Source organism: Cygnus olor, chromosome 25 (genome assembly GCF_009769625.2).
Source record: "Cygnus olor isolate bCygOlo1 chromosome 25, bCygOlo1.pri.v2, whole genome shotgun sequence".
In the NCBI taxonomy this organism is placed as follows: Eukaryota; Metazoa; Chordata; class Aves; order Anseriformes; family Anatidae; genus Cygnus; species Cygnus olor.
The window spans coordinates 6,662,743-6,682,845 of record NC_049193.1 but is presented as its reverse complement, the minus strand read 5'-3'; the positions used below and the strand labels follow the sequence as shown (position 1 = coordinate 6,682,845).

The window sequence follows — 20,103 nt, the reverse complement described above, 5'->3', positions numbered from 1 at the left end:
TTGAAGAGGTCCACCAACTTAAAGAGAGTTTATTTTCTTCCCCACCTGTACAAACCAGTGTCTCGGCTATTAGGGGTAAACGTTCATCCGTGCAAAGAAGACAATATGGTGAGTACACACCCCGCGCCACCCTGTGGTTTTACCTACGTGACCATGGAGAGGACATGAGAAAATGGGATGGAAAATCTACTGAGACCCTAGAGGCACGGGTACGTGAGTTGCAAAAGAAAACAATCGGGAAAAAGGGGTTCTCTGAAAAGTTTGCTGCTCCAACTTCCAGCAGGCAGTCCTTTAAACACAGAAACGAAGATTCTGACCAGGACTAGAGGGGCCCTGCCTCCAGCCAGGGGGAGGAAAGGGACAATCGAATTTATTGGACTGTGTGGATTCGATGGCCTGGCACGTCAGACGCACAGAAGTATAAGGCTTTAGTAGACACCGGTGCACAATGTACTCTAATGCCATCAAGCTGTAAAGGGCCAGAGCCCATCTGTATTTATGGCGTGACAGGGGGATCCCAGCAGTTAACTGTATTGGAGGCTGACGTAAGTCTAACTGGAAATGAGTGGCAAAAGCACCGTATTGTGACTGGCCCGGATGCTCCGTGCATCCTTGGTATAGACTATCTTAGAAGAGGATATTTCAAGGACCCAAAAGGGTTCCGCTGAGCTTTTGGCATAGCTGCCTTAGAGACAGAGGACATTAAACAGTTGTCTACCTTGCCCGGTCTCTCAGAGGACCCTTCTGTTGTGGGGTTGCTGAGGGTTGAAGAACAGCAAGTGCCAATCGCTACCACAACTGTGCACCGGCAGCAATATCGCACCAACCGAGACTCCCTGATTCCCATCCATAAGCTAATTCGTCAACTGGAGAGCCAAGGAGTGATCAGCAAGACCCATTCACCTTTTAATAGTCCCATATGGCCAGTGCGAAAGTCTAATGGTGAGTGGAGACTAACAGTGGACTATCGTGGCCTGAACGAAGTCACGCCACCACCGAGTGCTGCAGTGCCGGACATGCTAGAACTCCAGTATGAACTGGAATCAAAGGCAGCCAAGTGGTATGCCACAACTGATATTGCTAATGCATTTTTCTCCATCCCTCTAGCAGCAGAGTGCAGGCCACAGTTTGCTTTCACTTGAAGGGGAGTCCAATATACTTGGAATCGGCTGCCCCAGGGGTGGAAACATAGCCCTACCATTTGCCATGGACTGATCCAGTCTGCGCTGGAGCAGGGGGAGGCTCCTGAACACCTGCAGTACATCGATGACATCATTGTGTGGGGTGACACTGCAGAGGAAGTTTTCGAGAAAGGGAAGAAAATAGTCCAAATCCTTCTGAAGGCCGGTTTTGCCATAAAACAAAATAAAGTTAAAGGACCTGCACGAGAGATCCAGTTTTTAGGAATAAAATGGCAAGATGGACGTCGTCAAATCCCAATGGATGTGATCAACAAAATAACAGCTATGTCTCCACCAACTAGCAAAAAGGAAACACAAACTTTCCTAAGTGTCGTGGGGTTTTGGAGAATGCATATTCCAAATTACAGTCTGATTGTAAACCCGCTCTACCAAGTAACCCGTAAGAAGAATGCTTTTGAATGGGGCCCTGAGCAACGACAAGCCTTTGAACAAATTAAGCAGGAAATAGTTCATGCAGTAGCCCTTGGGCCAGTCCGAACAGGACCAGATGTAAAGAATGTGCTCTACACCGCAGCCGGGGAGAATGGTCCCACCTGGAGCCTCTGGCAGAAAGAACCTGGGGAAACTCAAGGTCGACCCCTGGGGTTTTGGAGTCGGGGATACAGAGGATCTGAGGCCCGCTATACTCCAACCGAAAAGGAGATATTGGCAGCATATGAAGGAGTTCGATCTGCTTCGGAAGTGGTCGGTACTGAAGCGCAGCTCCTCCTGGCACCCCGACTGCCGGTACTAGGTTGGATGTTCAAAGGAAGGGTCCCCTCTACACATCATGCAACTGATGCTACATGGAGCAAGTGGGTTGCACTGATTACTCAGCGGACTCAAATAGGAAACCCCAGTCATCCAGGAATCTTGGAAGTGATTATGGACTGGCCAGAAGGCAAGTACTTTGGGATATCATCAGAGGAGGAGGTGGTCCGTGCTGAAGAAGCCCCACTGTACAACAAGCTACCAGAAAATGAGAAGAAATATGCCCTGTTCACTGATGGGTCCTGTCGTATTGTGGGAAAGCATCGGAGATGGAAAGCTGCTGTATGGAGTCCTACACGACGAGTTGCAGAAGCTGCTGAGGGAGAAGGTGAATCAAGTCAGTTTGCAGAAGTGAAAGCCATTCAGCTGGCCTTAGATATTGCTGAACGAGAAAAGTGGCCAGTTCTCTATCTCTATACTGATTCATGGATGGTAGCAAATGCCCTGTGGGGGTGGTTACAGCAATGGAAGCAGAACAACTGGGAACGCAGGGGCAAACCCATCTGGGCTGCTGCATTGTGGCAAGATATTGCTGCCCGCGTAGAGAACCTGGTTGTAAAGGTATGCCATGTAGATGCTCATGTGCCCAAGAATCGGGCTACTGAAGAACATCAAAACAACCAGCAGGTGGACCAGGCTGCTAAGATTGAAGTGGCTCAGGTGGACCTGGACTGGCAACATAAAGGTGAATTATTTATAGCCCGATGGGCCCATGACACCTCAGGCCATCAAGGTAGAGATGCAACATACAGATGGGCTCGTGACCGAGGGGTGGACCTGACCATGGACACTATAGCACAGGTTATTCATGATTGTGAAACATGTGCTGCAATCAAGCAAGCCAAACGGTCAAAGCCTCTTTGGTATAGAGGACGATGGCTGAAATACAAATATGGAGAGGCCTGGCAGATTGATTACATCACACTCCCTCAAACCCGCAACGGCAAGCGCCACGTACTTACAATGGTGGAAGCAACCACCGGATGGCTGGAAACATACCCTGTGCCCCATGCCACCGCCCGGAACACTATCCTGGGCCTTGAAAAGCAAGTCCTATGGCGACATGGCACCCCAGAAAGAATTGAGTCAGACAATGGGACTCATTTCAGAAACGACCTTATAGACACTTGGGCCAAAGAACATGGTATTGAATGGGTGTATCACATCCCCTATCATGCACCAGCCTCCGGGAAAGTTGAACGATACAATGGACTACACTGGAAGCAATGGGTGCTGGGACATTCAAAAATTGGGATACACATTTGGCAAAGGCCACCTGGTTAGTCAATACTAGAGGATCTGCCAACCGAGCTGGACCTGCCCAATCAAACCTGTTACGCACTGTAGAAGGGGATAAAGTTCCTGTAGTGCACGTAAGAAACATGTTGGGTAAGACAGTCTGGGCTACTCCTGCCTCAGGAAAAGGCAAACCCATTCATGGGATTGCTTTTGCTCAGGGACCTGGATGCACTTGGTGGGTAATGTAAAAGAATGGGGAGGTCCGGTGTGTATCTCAAGGGGACCTAATACTGGGTGAGAATAGCCCAAGAGTTTAATTGTAGTATGTTAATTATCATATAATACTGTATGTCATCACTACCATGGTTGCTATATATCATAGATGAAAATGGTGATTAATTAGAAAGAATTGGAAAGAGTGTAACTTGAGCATGACATAAATGGTATGGAATAAGAGGTAGATATCTGTCCTGGTTTCAGTTAGGACAGAGTTAATTTTCCTCCTAGTAGCTGGCAGGGTGCTATGTTTTGGATTAGGATGAGAAGAGCGCTGATAACATGCTGATGTTTTAATTGTTGTAGAGCAGTGCTTACACCAAGCCAAGGACTTTTCAGCTTCTCGCTCTGTCCTGCTAGCGAGCAGGCTAGGGATGCAGCAGGAGCTGGGAGGGGACAGACCCAGGACAGCTGACCCAAACTGGCCAAAGGGGTATCTCATACCATCTGACGTCATGCTGAACAATATATAGGGGTGGCTAGCCGGGGTGGATGGGGGGCCGGCTGCTCGGGAATAGGCTGGGCATCGGTCAACGGGTGGTGAGCAATTGCATTGTGCATCACTTATTTCGTACACATTATTACTATTAATACTATTATTATTATTATTATTATTTTTCCTGTCTTAATAAACTGTCTTTATCTCAACTCACAGGCTTCACTTTCCCGTTTCTCTCCCCCATCCCGGAGAGGGAGGGGGGAGGGTGAGCGAACGGCTGTGTGGTGTTTGGCTGACAGCTGGGCTAAACCACAAAAGGGGGTCCTCTGGGGCGCCCGGGGGCCCGTCTGGGGTCACTGGGATGGGTTCTGCGTGGCGCCCAGGGGCCCACTGGGGGTCACCAGGTTGGGTCCTCCGGGGCGCCCTGGGGTCCGTTGGGGGTCACCGGGGTGGGTCCTCAGGGGCGCTCGTGCACCCGCTGGGGGTCACCAGGGTGAGTCCTCCGGGGTGCCCGTGGGCCCACTGGGGGTCACCGGGGTGAGTCCTCCCGGGCGCCTGGGCGCCATCCGGGGGTCACCGGGGGTGGGTCCTCCGGGGCGACCGGGGGTCTGCCGGGGGTCACCGGTGTGGGTCCTCCGGGGCGTTCCGGGGTCCACCGGGGATCACCCGGGTTGTGATCACTTGTTTTGTACACATTATTACTATTAATACTATTATTTTTATTATTATTGTTATTATTATTTTCCTGTCTTAATAAACTGTCTTTATCTCAACTCACAGGCTTCACTTTCCCGTTTCTCTCCCCTATCCCAGAGAGGGAGGGGGGAGGGTGGGCGAATGGCTGTGTGGTGTTCAGCTGCCAGCCAGGCTAAACCACAACAGTCCGGGGCTCTGGATTAGCTCCGGGGTGTGGGTTCAGGGTCAGGTCAGCTCCGCGTCTGGGGCACAGGGTCAAGGGTCTGGGGTTGGTGCTTGGCATTTGGGCTTGGGGCTAGCTCAGGTCTGGGGTCTGTTCCAGGTGTCATTTTGTCGCGGTCAGCTCCGGGGTCGGGGTCAGCTTCGGGGTCAGGGCTCAAGGTCGCCTCCTGGGTCAGGGCTCAGGGTCACCTCCGGGGTTGGGGCTCAGGGTCAGCTCCAGGTATGGGCTCTAGGGTCAAGGGTCCGGGGCTGGAGATGAGAGCCTTGACTCAGGCCTGGGGCTTGGGTTTGGGGCTCGGTGTTGGCATTTGGGGTCAGCTCCAGGTCTGGGTCTTTGGGTCAGGTCCGGGTCCAGGGCTTGGGGTCGGGTCCGGGGTGGGTGCTCCAGGGTCGGGTCTGGGTTGGGGGCTCAGGGTTCGAGGGTCCAGGTTTGGGTGTCCGGGGTAAGGGCTTGGAGTTGAGGCTCAGGGCTGAGGCTCGGGTTTGGGTCTCGGGGATTGAGCTGGGGGGTTGGGTCTCGGGGTTTGCTCCGGGTCTGGTGTGAGCTCAGGGGTCAGGGGCTCAGAGTCAGCACCAGGGTCGGGGCTCAGGGTCATCTCCAGGATCTGGGGATTAGGTCCAGTGCTCAGGGTTAACTTTGGATTGGGGAATCTGGGTTCCACAGTCTGGGGTCAGCTCTGGGGTCAGGGGCTTGGGGTTGGGGCTCAAGATTGGGGCTCGGAGTTGGGACTTGGGGTGAACTACAGGCTAGAGGGTCCTGGGCTCAGGCACGGGTCTGGGTCTGGGGTCAGGGTCAGATCCGGCTCTGGGACTCTGGGGTTGGGTTCAGGCTGGGGGCTCCGGGGTTGGGTTCGGGACGATAGCTCCGGGTTCAAGGGTCCAGGGTTGAGGAATCAGGGTCGGGGCTCTGTGATCAAGGGTCCAGGGTGGGGGCTCAGGTTTGGGGCTTTGGGTTGGGCCTTGGGGCCAGGTCCAGGTCTGGGGGTTGGGGTCAGGGGCTCCAGGGTCGAAGGTCTGGGGTCAAGGGTCTGGGTTTGAGTATCCGGGGTTGGGGCTTGGGGGTTTTGGCTCATATTTGCAGCTCAGGGTTGGGACTCAGGTTTGGGGCTCGGGGTTGGGGCTTGGGGTTAGCTCCAGCTCCAGGGTCAGCTCTGGGTTCAGGGTCTCAGGGTCAGCTCCAGAATTTGGGTCAGCTCCAAGTTCAGGGGCTCAGTGTCAGGGCTTGGAGTCGGGGCTCTGGGTCCAAGGTCCCTTCTGGGTGTTGGGGGCTAGGGGTTAGCTCCTTGGTCGGGATTCAGGGTCAGCTCTGGGGTCCAGGGCTCTGGCACACAACTCGGGGTCGGGTCCAGGGCTGGGGCTTGGTTTGGGGCTCGAGGGTCTGGGGCTCGGGCTCAGGGTTGGGGCTCAGGTCCAGGGTCAGGTGTTGAGGGTCTGTGATCAAGGGTCCAGGGTTGGGGCTCCGGTTTACCTCCGGGTCCGGTTTTGTTCTGGGGGTCATGGGTCAGGGTCAGCTCTGGGGTCAAGGTCAGCTCTGGGGTCAGCAAATTGGGGTCGGGGTCTCGGTTTGGTGCTCGGGGTCAAGGCTTAGGGTTTGGTTCTGGGGTCGGGGCTCCAGGTCTAGGGTCCGTTCCGGGGATTAGGGACTTGGGGTCAGCTCCGGGGTTGGGAGTTTGGGGTCAGCTCTGGGGTTGGGGCTCAGGGTCAGCTCCTGGGTTGGGGCTCAGGGTCAGCTCTGGGGTCAGGGCTTGGGGTGACCTCTGGGGTGGGGCTCGGGGTCAGCTCCAGGGTCTGGGGCTCGGGTCTGGGGTTTGGGGTTAGCTCCGGGGTTGGGGCTCCAGGGTCAAGGGTCTGGGGTCAAGGGCCTGGGATCAAGGGTTAGTGGTCAAGGGTCTGGGGTTGGGGCTCAAGTTTGGTGCTCAGGTTTAGCTCCGGTCTGGGGTCTGTTCTGGGGGTCTGTTCGAGGGGTTGTTTTGTCAGGGTCAGCTCCAGTGTCCAGGTCAGCTCCAAAGTCCGGGGCTCAGGTCCAGGACTTGGGGTTAGCTCCGGGGTGGGGACTTCCAGGACTTGGGGTTAGCTCCGGGGTGGGGACTCAGGGTCTGTTCTGTGGTCAGCTCTGGAGTCAAAGGTCCTGGGTCAGCTCAGGGTTTGGGGGCTTGGGGTCGGGTGCTTGGGGTCGGGGCTCAGTTCTGGGGGTCGGGGTCATCTCTGGGTTCTGGGCACGGGGTCAAGGGTCTGGGGTTGACGGTTTGAGGCTGCGGCTTGGGGTTGGGGCTCGTGGTTTGTGGTCGGGCTTAGCTCCAGGTCTGGGATCTTTTCCAGGGCTGTGGGCTCAGGGTCAGCTCCGGGGTGGGGGCTACAGGATCAAGGATCTGGGGTTGGGGCTCTGGGTTGGGGCTCAGGGTTAGCTCCGGGTACAGGTCCAAGGTCTGATTAGGGGGTTGGGGTAAACTCCGGGGTTGGGGCTCAGGGTCAACTCTGGGGTGGGTGTTCTGGGGTCAAGGGTCCGGGGTTTGGGCTTGGGGTTGGGGCTCAGGGTCAGCTCCAGGTCCTGGTCTGTGGTCCGTTTCAGGGGTTGGAGTCACCTCTGTGTCAGTCCAGGTCTTGGGGTCAGCTCTGGATCCAGGGCTCAGGGTCATCTCCAGCGTGGGGGATCCAGGGTCGAGGGTCTGAGGCTGGGGCTCTTGGCTGCGGCTCACGGCTCAGGCTCAGGGTTGGCACTCGAGGTGGGTGCTGAGGGTCAGCTCCAGGTCGAGGGCTTGGGGTCAGCTCTCGGTCCGGGTGTTTGGGTCAGGCCTGGTTCTGCGGTTTGGAGTCTAGTCCAGGGTGGGTGCTCCAGGGTCGGGTCCAGGCTGGGGGCTCAGGGTTTGAGGGTCCGGGTTCAAGTGTCCGGGGTTAGAGCTTGGAGCTGAGGTTCAGGGTTGGGGCTCGGGGTTAGCTCTGGAGTGGGGACTCCAGGACTGACAGTCCAGGTTCAGCTCTGGGGTTGGGGGCTTGGGGTTGGGGCTTGGGTTCGGGGCTCGGGGTTGGGGCTCGGGGTGAACTCCAGGGTCAAGGGTCCTGGGGCCGGGCACGGGTCTGGGACTGAGCTCAGGGCTGGATCTGGGTCTGGGGCTCTAGGGTCAGGTCCGGGTCGTGGGCTATGGGGTTGGGTCCAGGTTGGTGGCTCCGGGGTCGGGGGCTCCAGGGTCGAGGGTTCAGGGTGAGAGCTTGGGGCTGGGGCTCAGGGTTGGGCCTTGGGTTCGGGTCCGGGTCTGGTACCAGGGGATGGGTTTGGGGGTTCTGGTCAGGTCCGGGGCTCCGGGGTCAAGGCTCCAGGCTCGAAGGTCCAGGCTTGAAAGTCTGGGGCTGGGGCTCAGGGCTGGGCATCAGAGTTGGGGCTTGAGGTCAGGTCTGGGTGTGGGGGTTGGGCCTGGGTCTGGTTCAGAGCTCAGGTCCATGTCTAGGTCCGGGTCCCTGTCCATGGCTTAGACTCGGGTCCAGGTCCAGGGCTCGGGCTCAGTTCCAGGTCCAGGGCTCGGGCTTGGGTCCAGGTCTGGGCCTCGGTCTCTGGTCTGGATCAGGCTCCATGGGTTGGGCTCAGGTCCAGGTCCAGGACTTGGGCTCAGGTCTGGGTCCGGGGCTCGAGTTCAGGTCTGGGGCTGGGTCTCAGGGCTGAAGCTCAAGGCTGGGATTCGGGGATCGTGATCAGGGTCCAGGGTCCAGGGTCCAGGTTTGAGAGTCTGGGGTTGGGTCTTGTGGTTAGGTGCGGGTCCCAGGTCTGTTCCACGGGTCAGGGGTTGGGGGTCTGTTCCAGAGGTCAGGGGTCAGGGTCAGCTCTGGGGTTGGGGTCAGCTCCAGAGTCGGCAGCTCAGGGTCGGGGACTCAGGGTCAGGGCTTGGGGTCAAGGCTCAGGGTTGGGTCTTGGGGTTGGGGCTCTGGGTTCGGGGTCTGTTCTGGGGGTTGGGGCCTTGGGGTCAGCTCCAGGGTGGCGGCTACAGGGTCAAGGGTCCAGGGATCAAGTGTCTGGGGTCAAGGGTCTGGGATCGAGGGTCCTGGGCTGGGACTTGGGGTTGGGACTTGGGGTAAGCTCCGGGTCTGGGGTCTGTTCCAGGGGTTACTGTCTGTGTCAGCTCCGTGGTGGGGGCTCCGGGGTTGAGGGTCTGGGGTTGGGGCTTGGGGTTCGGGCTCAAGGTTAGCTCTGGGTCCAGTTCCGGGGTCTATTTCGGGGGTCAGGGTCAACCTCGGTGTCAGGGCTTGGGGTCACCTCTGGGTCAGTCCGGGGCTCAGGGTCAGCTCTGAGGTCAGGGGCTTGGGTCTGGGGCTCAGGGTTAGCTCCAGAGTGGAGGCTCCGGGGTCGAGGGTCCTGGGTCAGCTCTGAGGTCGGGGGCTCAGGCTCATGGCTCGGGAACATGGGCTCAGCATCGGGGCTTGGGGTGATCTCTGTCGTCAAGGGTCCAGGGTCAGGATCTGGGGTTGAGGGCCTGGGGCTCGAGCTCAGGTCCAGGTCCGGGGCTCAGGCCAGGTTCCGAGTCCAAGGCTTGGGATCGGATCCAGGTCCAGGACTCAGGGTCAGGTCCGGGTTTGGGGCTCAGGGTCAAGGGTCTGGGGTTGAGGGTCCGGGTTCGAGGGTCCAGGCTTGAAAGTCCAGGGCTGGGGCTCGGGCTTGGGTCTGAGTCTGGGTCCGGGGCTCAGACTCGTGTCCAGTTTAGGGGCTCGAGCTCAGGTCTGGGTGCGGGTCCTTGTCCATGTCAATGGCTCGGGTTTGGGTCTAGGTCTGTGGCTCAGGCTCAGGTCTGGGTCCAGGTCCAGGTCCATGGCTTGGTTCCAAGGCTCGGGCTCAGGTCCAGGTCTGGGTCCGTGGCTCAGGCTCAGGTCCGGGTCCAGGTCCGGGGCTCAAGGTCAGGCCTCTGTCCGGGGCTTGGGACTGGGGCTTGAGGCTGGGATTTGGAGATGGGTCTCAGGGTTGAGGGTCCGGGTTGAGGGTCCAGGTTCAAGGGTCTGGGGTTGGGCCTTGGGGTTAGCTGCGGATTCAGGGTCTGTTCCACGGATTGGGGTCAGCTCCGGATCGGGGGCTTGGGGTCAGTTCCGGGTGGGGGCTCCGGGGTCAAGGGTCCGCAGCTGGGTTTCAGGGTTGGGGCTCGGGGCTGTGTCTCGGGGCTGGGGCTCAGGGTTGGGGCTCGGGGTTGGGGCTCGGGTTTGGCAGTCTGGGTCAGCTCTGTGTCCAGGTCTTTGGGTCAGGTCCAGGTCCAGGGCTCGGAGCCGGGTGCTGGGTGGGGCTCTGGGGTCACGTCTGGGTTGTGGGCTCCGGATACAAAGGTCCAGGGTCAAGGGTCCGGGATTGGTGCTCGGAGTTGAGGCTCAGGTTTGGGGCTCGGGTTTAGAGCTCGGGGTTGGAGCTTGGGGTTGGGGCTCTGGGTGAGCTCCAGGTCTGGGGTCAGCTCCGGGGTCAGGAGCTTGGGGTCAGCCCTGGGGTCGGGGCTTGGTGTTGGGCCTTGGAGTGAACTCTGGGGTCGAGGGTCCGGGGTCAAGGGTCCAGGTCCAGATCCTGTGCTTGTGGTCGATTCTGGGTCCGGGACTCGGGGTCGGGTTTGATTCTGGAGCTCGGCCTGAGGTCCGGATCTGGGAGTTGGTCCCGGGTCCGGGTCCAGGTCTGGAGCTCCGGGTCAGGTCTGGGTCTGGGGCTCGGGGTCTGGTCTGGGTCCAGGGCTTTGGGTTGGGTCTGGGTTTGGATCCTGGGCTTGAGGTTGGGCCTGGCGCCGGGGCTTGAGGCTGGGATTTGGGGATGGGGCCTGGGCTCCAGGGTCAAGTGTCCAGTACGAGAGTATGGGTTTGTGTCTCAGGGTTAACTGCAGGTCCGGGGTCTGTTCCAGGGGTCGGGGATTGGGGTCTGTTTCGATGTCAGGGGTCGAGGTCAGCTCCAGGGACAGGGTCAGCTCCAGGGTTGGAGGCTTGGGCCAGGGACTCAGCGTTGGGGCTCGGGGCCAAGGCTCAGGGTTGGGATTCGGGGTCATGGCTCTGGGTCTGGGGTCCATTCTGGTTGTCAGGGGCTCAGGATCAGCTCCAGGGTGGGGTCTCTGGGGTCAAGGTTCTGGGGTTGGGGCTTGGGGTTGGGGCCCAGGGTCAGCTCCAGGTCTGGGCCCAAGGTCAGTTTCAGGGCTTGGGGTCAGCTCCAGAGTTGGGGCTCGGGGTCAGTTCCAGGTCCAGGGCTCGGGGTCATCTCCAGGGTGGGGTCTCCAGGGTTGAGGGTCCGGGGCTGGGGCTTAGGTATGGGTCGGGGTTGGGGCTCGGGGTTGGGGCACAGAGTTAGCTCCAGGTCCGGGCCAAGGTCAGTTTCGGGGCTTGGGGTCAGCTCCAGGGTCGGGGCTTGGGGTCAGCTCCAGGTCCGGGTCCTTGGGTCAGGTCCGGGTCTGGAGCTCGGGGTCAGGTCCAGGGTGGGGGCTCCGTGGTCAGACCCAGGTTGGGTGATCTGGGTTTGAAGGTCTGGGGTCGAGGGTCTGTGGTTGGGTCTTGGAGTTGAGGCTCAGTGTTGGGGCTCATTTTTGGGTCTCGGGGTTGGAGCTTGGGGTTAGCTCCAGGTCCAGGGGGGGGCTCCACAGTTGAGGGGCTGGGGCTGGGGCTCAGGGCTGGGGCTCAGGGCTGGGGCTCGGGGTCTGATCCAGGTCCGCATCTCAAGGTCGGGTCTGGGTCCAGGTCTGGGGCTCAGGTTCGAGTCTGGGTCCGGGTCCGCATCTCAGGGTTGGATCTGGGTCAGGGTCCTGGGTGTGGGGTTAAGGGTCCGGGGTTTCAGGGCTGGGTCTCGGGGTTGGGTCAGGTCCAGGTCCAGGTCTTGGGGTCAGGTCCTGGGTGGGGGCTTCTTGGTCAGGTCCAGGTTGGGGGCTCCAGGTTCAAAGGTCCAGGGTTGAGGGTCCAGGTTTGGGGCTTGGAGTTAAGGCTCAGGGTTGGGGCTTGGGTTTAGAGCTCAGGGTTGGAGCTCACGTTTGGGGCTCGGGGTCAGTTCTGGGTCCGGGGTGATCTCTGGAGTCAGGGGCTCGGGGTCAGCTCCAGGGTAGGGGCTTGGGGTTGGGGCTTGGGGCAAACTCCGGGGTCGAGGGTCCAGGGTCAGGGGTCCAGGGCTTGGGCCCAGGTCCAGGTCCTGCACTCAGGGTCGAGTCCAAGTCCGGGACTTGGGGTTGGGTCCGGGTCTGAGGCTCAGGCTGAGGTCCAGGACCGGGGGTAGGGCTGTGGTCTGAATCCAGGGGTTGGGCCCGGGTCTGGGTCTGGGTCCAGGGCTCAGAGCTGGGTCTGGGTCTGGGACGTGGGGTCTGGTCCGGGTCTGCACCTCAGGATTTGGTCTGGGTTTGGGTCTGGGGCTCAAGGTCAGGTTCGCGTCTGGGGCTCGGGGCTGGGGCTCGAGGCTGAGATTTGGGGATGGGGCTCGGGGTCCAGGGTTCAGGGTCGAGGGTCTGGGTTCGAGGGTCTGGGGTTGGGCCTTGGGGTTAGCTGCAGGTCCTGGGTCTGTTCCAGGGGTTGGGATCTGTTCTGGGGGTCAGGGGTCGGGGTCAGCTCTGGGGTCAGGGTCAGCTCCAAGGTCAGCTGCTCAGGGTCGGGGATTCAGGGTCAGGGCTCGGGTCAAGGCTTGGGATTGGGATTCAGGGTTGGGGCTCCGGGTCCAGTGTCCATTCTGGGGGTTGGGGTCTTCGGGTCAGCTCTGGGGTGGGGGCTCCGGGGTCGAGTGTCTGAGTTCGAGTGTCCAGGGTCAAGGGTCCGTGGCTGGGGTTCGGGGCTGGGGCTCGTGGTTGGGGCTCAGGGTCAGCTCCAGGGTGGGGGCTCCGGGGTCGAGGGTCCGGGTTTGGGGCTTGGGGTGAGCTCCGGGTCCATGTCTGTTATAAATTACTCTTAGTCGGAAAAATTTGAATTAAGTCAATCAATTTATTGAGTAAGCGATCAGCAATCAAAACAGCGCTGGGCGGCCGGGGGAACTCGTGCTCCTCCAAGCAGCGCGCAACTTCCCCCTTTTGCAGTCCCCTTTTATCATCAAGCTCTTCCGGGTTCCGTGGCAGCTGCGTCAGTTGTTGCTAGGGGGTCATCTCGTCCCTGTCGTCTCTGTCCCTCTGGTGGTCGCACGGATGAAGACAGCCGTCCTTCTCTCTCTTCCTTATTCAGTTATATTAGTCCTTGAGACAGGGGAGTACGTTATCGGTTTAGCAACCCACTATTTACACAATGTTCTCTCCGCCATGGACCTGATGGACCTGAGATATCCTGTCTCTGGGAGATGTCTCAGCATTCCAGCCACTGTTTGAATAACTCCCTTTGTTCCCTTAATGTAGCAAAATAATGAACAAACATTCTTGTCTATCACAAGGTCCAGGGTCCATTTTGGGGGTCAGGGACAGCACAGGGGTCAGGGCTCGGGGTCACCTGCGGGTCAGTCCGGGGCTCAGGGTCAGCTCTTGGTCCAAGGCTTGAGGTCAACTCTGGGATTGGGGCTTCAGGATTGAGGGCATGGGGTCGAGGGTCCAGGGCTGGGTCTCGGGGCTTGGTCTTGGGGCTGGGGCTTGGGTTTGGGTTAGGGTTGGGGCTTGGGGTCAGCTCTGGGTTCGAGGTCAGCTCTGGGGTCAGTGGCTCAGGGTTGGGGACTCGGGGTCAGGGCTCGGGATCAGTACTTCAGGTCTGGGGTTGGGTCCAGGGGTTGGGGGCTCAGGGTCAGACCCAGGGTCAGGGTCTCAGGGTCAGCTCTGGCATCAGGGCTTGGGGTCAGCTCCGGGTCTGGGGTCAGCTCTGAGGTCAGCGGCTCAGGGTCAGGGGCTCAGGATCAGGGCTCGGGATTGGTACTCCAGGTCCGGGGTTGGTTCTGGGGTTTGGGGGCTCAGGGTCTGATCCAGGGTCGGGGTCTCAGGGTCAGCTCTGGCATCAGGGCTGGGGTCAGCTTGGGGGGGGGTCTCTAGGGTTGAGGGCGTGGGGTCGAATGTCTGGGGACGAGGGTCCAGGGTCGAGGGTCCGGGGCTGGGGCTCGTAGTCAAGGCTCGTGGTTCTCTCCAGGGCCGGGGTCTGTTCTGGAGGTTTGGGGTTGGGATCTGTTCTGGCGGTTGGGTGTCAGGGTCAGCTCTGGGGTTGGGAGTCTCGGCATAAGCTCTGGGGTCTGGGGCTCGGGTTCTGGAGTTCAGGTCTGGAGTTCATATCCGGAGTTAGCTCCGGGGCTGGGGCTCGGGGTCGGGGCTCAGGGTCGGGGCTTAGGGTCAGGGTTCGGGGTCTGAGGCTCAAGGTCCTGGTTATGTGGTCCAGGACTCAGGGTCAGGGTTTGGGGTTAGCTCAGGGTTTCAGCTCTGGGGTTTAGGTCTGCGGTTCAGGTCCGGGGTTAGCTGTGGTGTTAGCTCCATGGTCGGGGCTTTGTTCTGGGGATCAGGGGTTAGGTTCGGGTCTGGGGGTTGGGGGTCGGTGTCAGCTCCGGGGTCAGGGTCAACTCTGGGGTCAGGAGCTCGGAGTCAGGGATCGGGGTCAGGGCTTGTGGTCAGGGCTCTGAATCTGGGGTCCATTCTGGGGGTTGGGGGCTCAGGGTCAGCTCCAGGGTCAGGGGCTCGGATCAGGGTCCTTATTTGATCTTCTTCGACCTTCCTCGATGTTCTATAACCATCTTTGACTTTCTTTAAACTTTTTCAGCCTTTTTTGACATTCTTCGAACTTCTTCAAACTTCTATCAAATTCTTTGAACTTCTTTGACCGTCTTTGAACGCCGACATTCTTTGAATAACTTTAAGCTTCTTTGACCTTCTTTGACCTTCTTCGACCTTCTTTGACCTTCCTTGAACTTCTTCGACCTTCTTCGAACTTCGAACTTCTTTGACCTTCTTTGACCTTCTTTGACCTTCTTTGACCTTCTTTGAATGCCGACATTCTTTGAATAACTTTAAGCTTCTTTGACCTTCTTTGACCTTCTTTGACCTTCTTCGACCTTCTTCGACCTTCCTCGAACCTTCTTTGAACTTCTTCGACCTTCTTTGAACTTCTTTCACCTTCTTTCACCTTCTCTGACCCTCTTTGCGCCTTTTGGCCTTCTTTCAACTTCCTTCTGACTTTTGACCTCTTTTTGACCTTCTTTCCGCCTTCTCTAACCCTCTTTACCTTCTTTTCATGTTTTTGTTCTTTGAACTTCTTTCACCTTCTCTGACCCTCTTTAACTTCTTTCTGCCTTTACCTTTTTGATCTCCTTTCACTTTCTCTGACCCCCTTTACCTTCTTTTCGTGTTTGGACCCTATCTAACCCTCTCTGACCCTCCCTCCACCATTTGACCTACCCTGAACTTGCTTTCATTCCTGAACTTCTCAGATATTCTTTTCCCAGACTTTCAGCCTCCTCACCTTCTCTGACCCTCTCTGACTACATATTCGTCTTTTGACCTTCTTCGAACTTCTTCAACCTTCTTTCACCTTCTTTGACCTTCTTTGACATTATTGATTTTCTTTGACCTTCTTTGACCTTCTTTGACCTTCTTTGAACTTCTTTGACCTTCTTTCACCTTCTTTGACCTTCTTTGACATTCTTAGATCTTCTTTGAGCTTCTTTGACTTTGAGCTTCTTCTTTGAGCTTCTTCGAACTTCTTTGACCTTCTTCTTTGAGCTTCTTCGACTTTCTTTGGCCTTCTTTGACTGTCTTCGAACTTCTTCTGCCTTCTTTGACCTCTTTTAACCTTCTTTAACCTTCTTCGATCTTGTTCGAACTTCTTTGACCTTCTTTGACCTTCTTCGAACTTCTTCTGCCTTCTTTGACCTTCTTTGACATTATTGATTTTCTGTAACCTTCTTTGACCTTCTTTGACCTTCTTTCACCTTCTTTCACATTCTTTCACCTTCTCTGACCCTCTTTCTGCCTTTTGACCTTCTTTGACCTTCTCTGACCCTCTCTACCGTCTTTTTGCCATTTGACCCCTTTTGTGCTGAATTGTTCAAGCTACAGGAGTTACATACATTCAAGACATACATAGTCATTAGATTTCCAAGAGGTATTCAACATATTCACGTTTCCCATAACTAATTAAAATATGTAAATGTCCCTGATGCTTTTGCAATTGTTTCTAATGGTGGTCTTCCAGATGTCTATGGTTGTTGTTGATAGTCTTCCTCACTATGCTCTCTGCTTGAACCCACTTCTTGCATATGCTCAGATCACCATGTTCTTTCTTATCATGTTGTTTCAACTTAGGTATAAATACTAAGCTAAGTCATTTACACATCCAAGGACATGGGCATAAAATGAGTTCCTAACCTATTCTTTTCAGACTTATCCTCCAGGCCTAGGTTTTATTGCCCCCTGCCCTGGGATACAATTCTGTATGGTCTTACAGGTAAGGATGACTAATTAGTGAGTAAGGTAACACTAGAGATACAAAGTTTCTAAACTTCCTTCTATCTAACTAAACATAGTAAATGTTTGGCCTATCTGTTTCATAAAACATTTTGGTTTTGGCTCTATTATTCTATTATGGAGAGAACTATATGTCCTTCTGATTCAGTATCACTAGCCCCTAGACATTGCAGCCATCTCACATGCACACACGAACACTCACTCTAGTATCTGATTTTTGGGACACACACCATTCCCATCCCAGTGGTTGGTGAGGATAATCTTACTGAAATAAACATTCCTGCATTCCATGCACACATATCAATTAGGGTGTCTGACCAGGTTTATTTCTCATTACTGCTGAGGGGGCCCAGGGAGGACAGTCCTGGATGACCCACTCAGAGGTCGCTGATGTTCAAAGTATCCTTGGGCTAAATTAAGGTGACATAACACCAAATGATCTATCAAAATTTTTTGTTGATGACAGAAACTATTCTGGCAGAAACTGATTAAACCTTGTTTTTAACTGGAGCTATTTAAACCTTGTTATTTTTAAAAAGGCTGAACTGCCCATAACATACATTGTTGGGGAGAGAGAGAGAGAGAGAGTTAGAAAGGTAGAAGTAGAGGAAAGGTCCAGATAACCACCCTGGGTTCCAGCGACATCTCTGCTCCAGTTGTTGTTGTGTCTGTGATGGTGGTGGGTGCATATGATTTGTGCACCTCTGATTTGTGGTATTTATGAGTTAATCCCCACCTCCAGCTCTTGCTTTGTATACTAATTATTCCAAGACTGTGTCCCAAGACCTTCTTGAAAGGTTGTTGGTGTGGTGGTTGCTGATGCCTTTTCTCCCGCAGCTACAGAAACACTGGTGCCAAGGTGTCTCAGATGCTTACCAGAGATAAGAAAATAGGCTCCAGGAAAGTGGTATTGCACCTGCCTTTGTCATTTATTAACCAGGTATGTGTCTCTCTATAGTTGTGTTTATGGCTTCCTCCTTTTCTCATCATTCGTTTTGTTTTCATTGAAAAGGCCCTTGACCACATACTCTTAAAGGAACAGATGTTTTCTCCTTCCATAAAATTTTAGAGTATTTACTGGATATCAGATCTTACTCTGGTTCTGGTCCAAATGAGCTGAATAGATCTCTTGGCATTTATCTCCAATCCTGTGATATGAAAAACATAAGATTGTGTCAATGTAGGTGTAACAGACACTGTATTTTTACAGCAAGATTGAAAAATTCTTTGTACAGCAAGATTGTTGGAAGTTTCAGTTCTTTCACATACAACTTCAGTCAGTTATGAATAACTAGTTCTGTAAAGTTTGGACAACTCTTTTTTAGTAATAGCCAATATTCCAATATAATTTTGAAAAGAAATATGTATATATATTATGCCATTATTATGTTTTAAATAAAAATGTATATTCCTCCACCAAGATCCTTGTATCAGAGCAGAATAGTTTTCTGATGTGTTGGGTTTAGTCATCAAAGCACTCCCATGAATAGGAAGGATCCATTCACACACAAAACCAACTCTATAACAGTAAGAATCTGAACTTCCCTTTCACCAGCCATAGAGCCAGTTCTTCAAAATCTTGAAGTCACAGATATGTCTGAATTCTTATGCATGTAGAATTAAATATCTACTAAGGTAATATGGAAATTAATCACTTCATAAGCTTAATGCTAATCCTATATATTTCTTAATTTGTATATACTTCTGATACAGAATTCATAATTAATAATTTAAAAAAAAAAAAAAAGTGAAGATGTCCTTGTCTTTCTAGGTATATAGGCTGTATATTGTATATTGCCAACCAGCTGATTAACATTGGGAATGCAAGCAGCATGAAGGAATTCATTCTTCTCAAACTCTCAGAAAATAAAGGAATTCAGAAAATATGTTTTATGTGTTTTTTTTTTTCTTCTGTATGATTATCATGCCAGGAAATCTGCTCATTGTTGTCGGTGTAGTGAGCAGTCAACATCTGAAACTGCACGTGTATTTCTTCCTTTCCTACCTGTACCTCGTAGATATTTGTTACACTTCTGTCACAGCTCCCAAAATGATTGCTGACTTCCTCATTGAAAATAAAAAACAGCCCATTTGTGGGTTGCATAGCACAGATGTTCAGGGTACATTTCTATAGCTGCACTGAGATCTTCATCCTCACAGTGATGGCCTAAGATTGTTATACTGACAACTGCAGACCCCCTAATTATGACCCTAACCCAACACCTACGTCACCAAATTGTCCCATCAAAAAGTGCTCACAACAAAAGACTTTTGGTAGACCTGAACTTCCTTGGACAGTCCTTACACAACCCCCACACACATAACAGGACTCTGCACTGTCTTTCTATCCAAACCCTAACAACCCTAACCCTAAGCCTAATTATGACTCTAATGCAACACCTACGTCACCAAATTCTCCCGAAACTAACAACAACCCTAACCCTAACCCTATTTATGACTCTCTATATATCCAAGTAAAGGCATATATTTGGAAGAAACCTGTGAATTTAGGGTATCTGATAGATAGAACTCTGTAAGCAGGCAGCTGTTAATATTCTCTGCTACTCAGTTTTTGTTCTTCTGGTAGTAAATCCTTGTGCCTGATGCTGTTGAAATTGCAGTCTTGCTACTAAAAAAGGAGAAAAAAAAATCAGAGATTGACATGTGCAGAAATGAAATACGGGATTCATGTCTTGGCTTGTCCTATACTTTTGCTTATCAAGGTCTCAGCCCTAGTTCACTCACCTGATGTTTAATGTAATGCCGTGGGACCTCATGCTGGACCAAAACACATAGGAAAAGCTGTTGGATTAATGCAAGAAATGAGGCACTCAGTGCTGTGCAGTTTCTTATAGCAGGGCTGAGTGAGCAGCTGGAGAAAGGATGTAATGCTTCTTCCAGCTCTGGAGTAATAGCTGGCTGGGAATTTTGATGAAAGTTTTTTCCCCACGTGCCAGCTCTGTGGATTTAAAGCTACTTGTGGGAAAAGGTCAGTTTTGAATTACCTATTTATAAAAAAATCTGGGGAAAAGAGGTTTGAAACTACTTTTTGCTCTGATATTATTGAAATAAAAATTTCCATTTTGGTTCAAAATTACTTTCAATCCAGGAATTTACATAAAATGAAAGTTTAAAGTATTAAAAAATAATGATGAGAGAACATATTGTTTGGTAGCCCTTAAATTTGTGCAAATTTATGCAGGTTCTTTATTTGCAAAGAATGTTAAAGTTTGCCTACAACTGAAGCAGGAAAGAAAAAAAAAAAAAAAAAAAAAGAGAGAAAAGTCACTATAGTCCTTCGTAAATGAATTAAATGAATGTTGCATGGAAGAAAATGAGCAGAACTTCTGATTCTGCAAAAAGATGCAGCTCCATGAGAGTTCAATCCATCCCAGCATCTCTCCTGGTTTCCCAGTCCCTCTGCTCACAAGCAGCTGTTTCATTTCCTGTGGTTCAACAAATCCCTAGTCCCAGAGATGATTTCATGATCAGGGGTTTAGTTAATGTCTAACCCTGATTCCTGTTGACAACAAGATAGCTTTATGTTACATGTCAGGCTAGGGAGCACTGAAGAGGGTGCAAATTTATATTAGCTTCCAGGCAGGAACTGTGTAAGATTGCCTTTGTGTCTCTGAGAATTGCATCTCTGTGGAGCAGTCACTGGGGCAGTGCTTGTGCCTGATGCTATAGAGTAAGAAGTCTTTCATGGTGGGACCATAAATGTTGTGACAAAGGTGAAGTACAGTGAGAGGGGTGATATCTTTTATTGGACCGACAGATAGAGTCAGAAAATGAAAGAGTTTTGGCATACATCCACTTCTTGAGGTCTATAAAATATAGCTCTTTACAGCCATAAAAAGTCAAGGGAGAGAAACAAACACCAAGCTACTGCCAATCACAAGAAGTGATTGACTGTGAACTTAGTCACATGGTCTAAACTTTTGGGTAGACCTGTGCG

The 20,103-nt window shown here is 53.5% G+C and overlaps 1 protein-coding gene and 2 long non-coding RNA genes across 3 annotated transcripts in view; 2 read left to right on the top strand and 1 right to left on the bottom strand.

Annotated features, from left to right (window-relative positions):
* The window catches only part of LOC121059479 (collagen alpha-1(I) chain-like), a 5,483-nt gene extending 5,461 nt beyond the window's left edge, over nt 1-22 (top strand). The window contains exon 3 of the mRNA XM_040536350.1: nt 9-22. Coding sequence (XP_040392284.1) covers nt 9-22 — 14 coding nt within the window. The remainder of the gene's footprint in view (nt 1-8) is intronic.
* A 14,909-nt stretch (nt 23-14,931) lies between these two features.
* On the bottom strand, nt 14,932-15,605 carry LOC121059862. The gene is made up of 3 exons (XR_005814672.1): nt 15,562-15,605; nt 15,260-15,289; nt 14,932-15,190 (listed from the first exon to the last, which is right to left on the bottom strand). It is a non-coding gene; the product is annotated as an uncharacterized LOC121059862 (long non-coding RNA).
* LOC121059861 lies at nt 15,488-18,736 on the top strand. Its single transcript, XR_005814671.1, has 3 exons — nt 15,488-16,125; nt 16,983-17,085; nt 17,917-18,736. It is a non-coding gene; the product is annotated as an uncharacterized LOC121059861 (long non-coding RNA).
* Nucleotides 18,737-20,103: the final 1,367 nt, after the last annotated feature.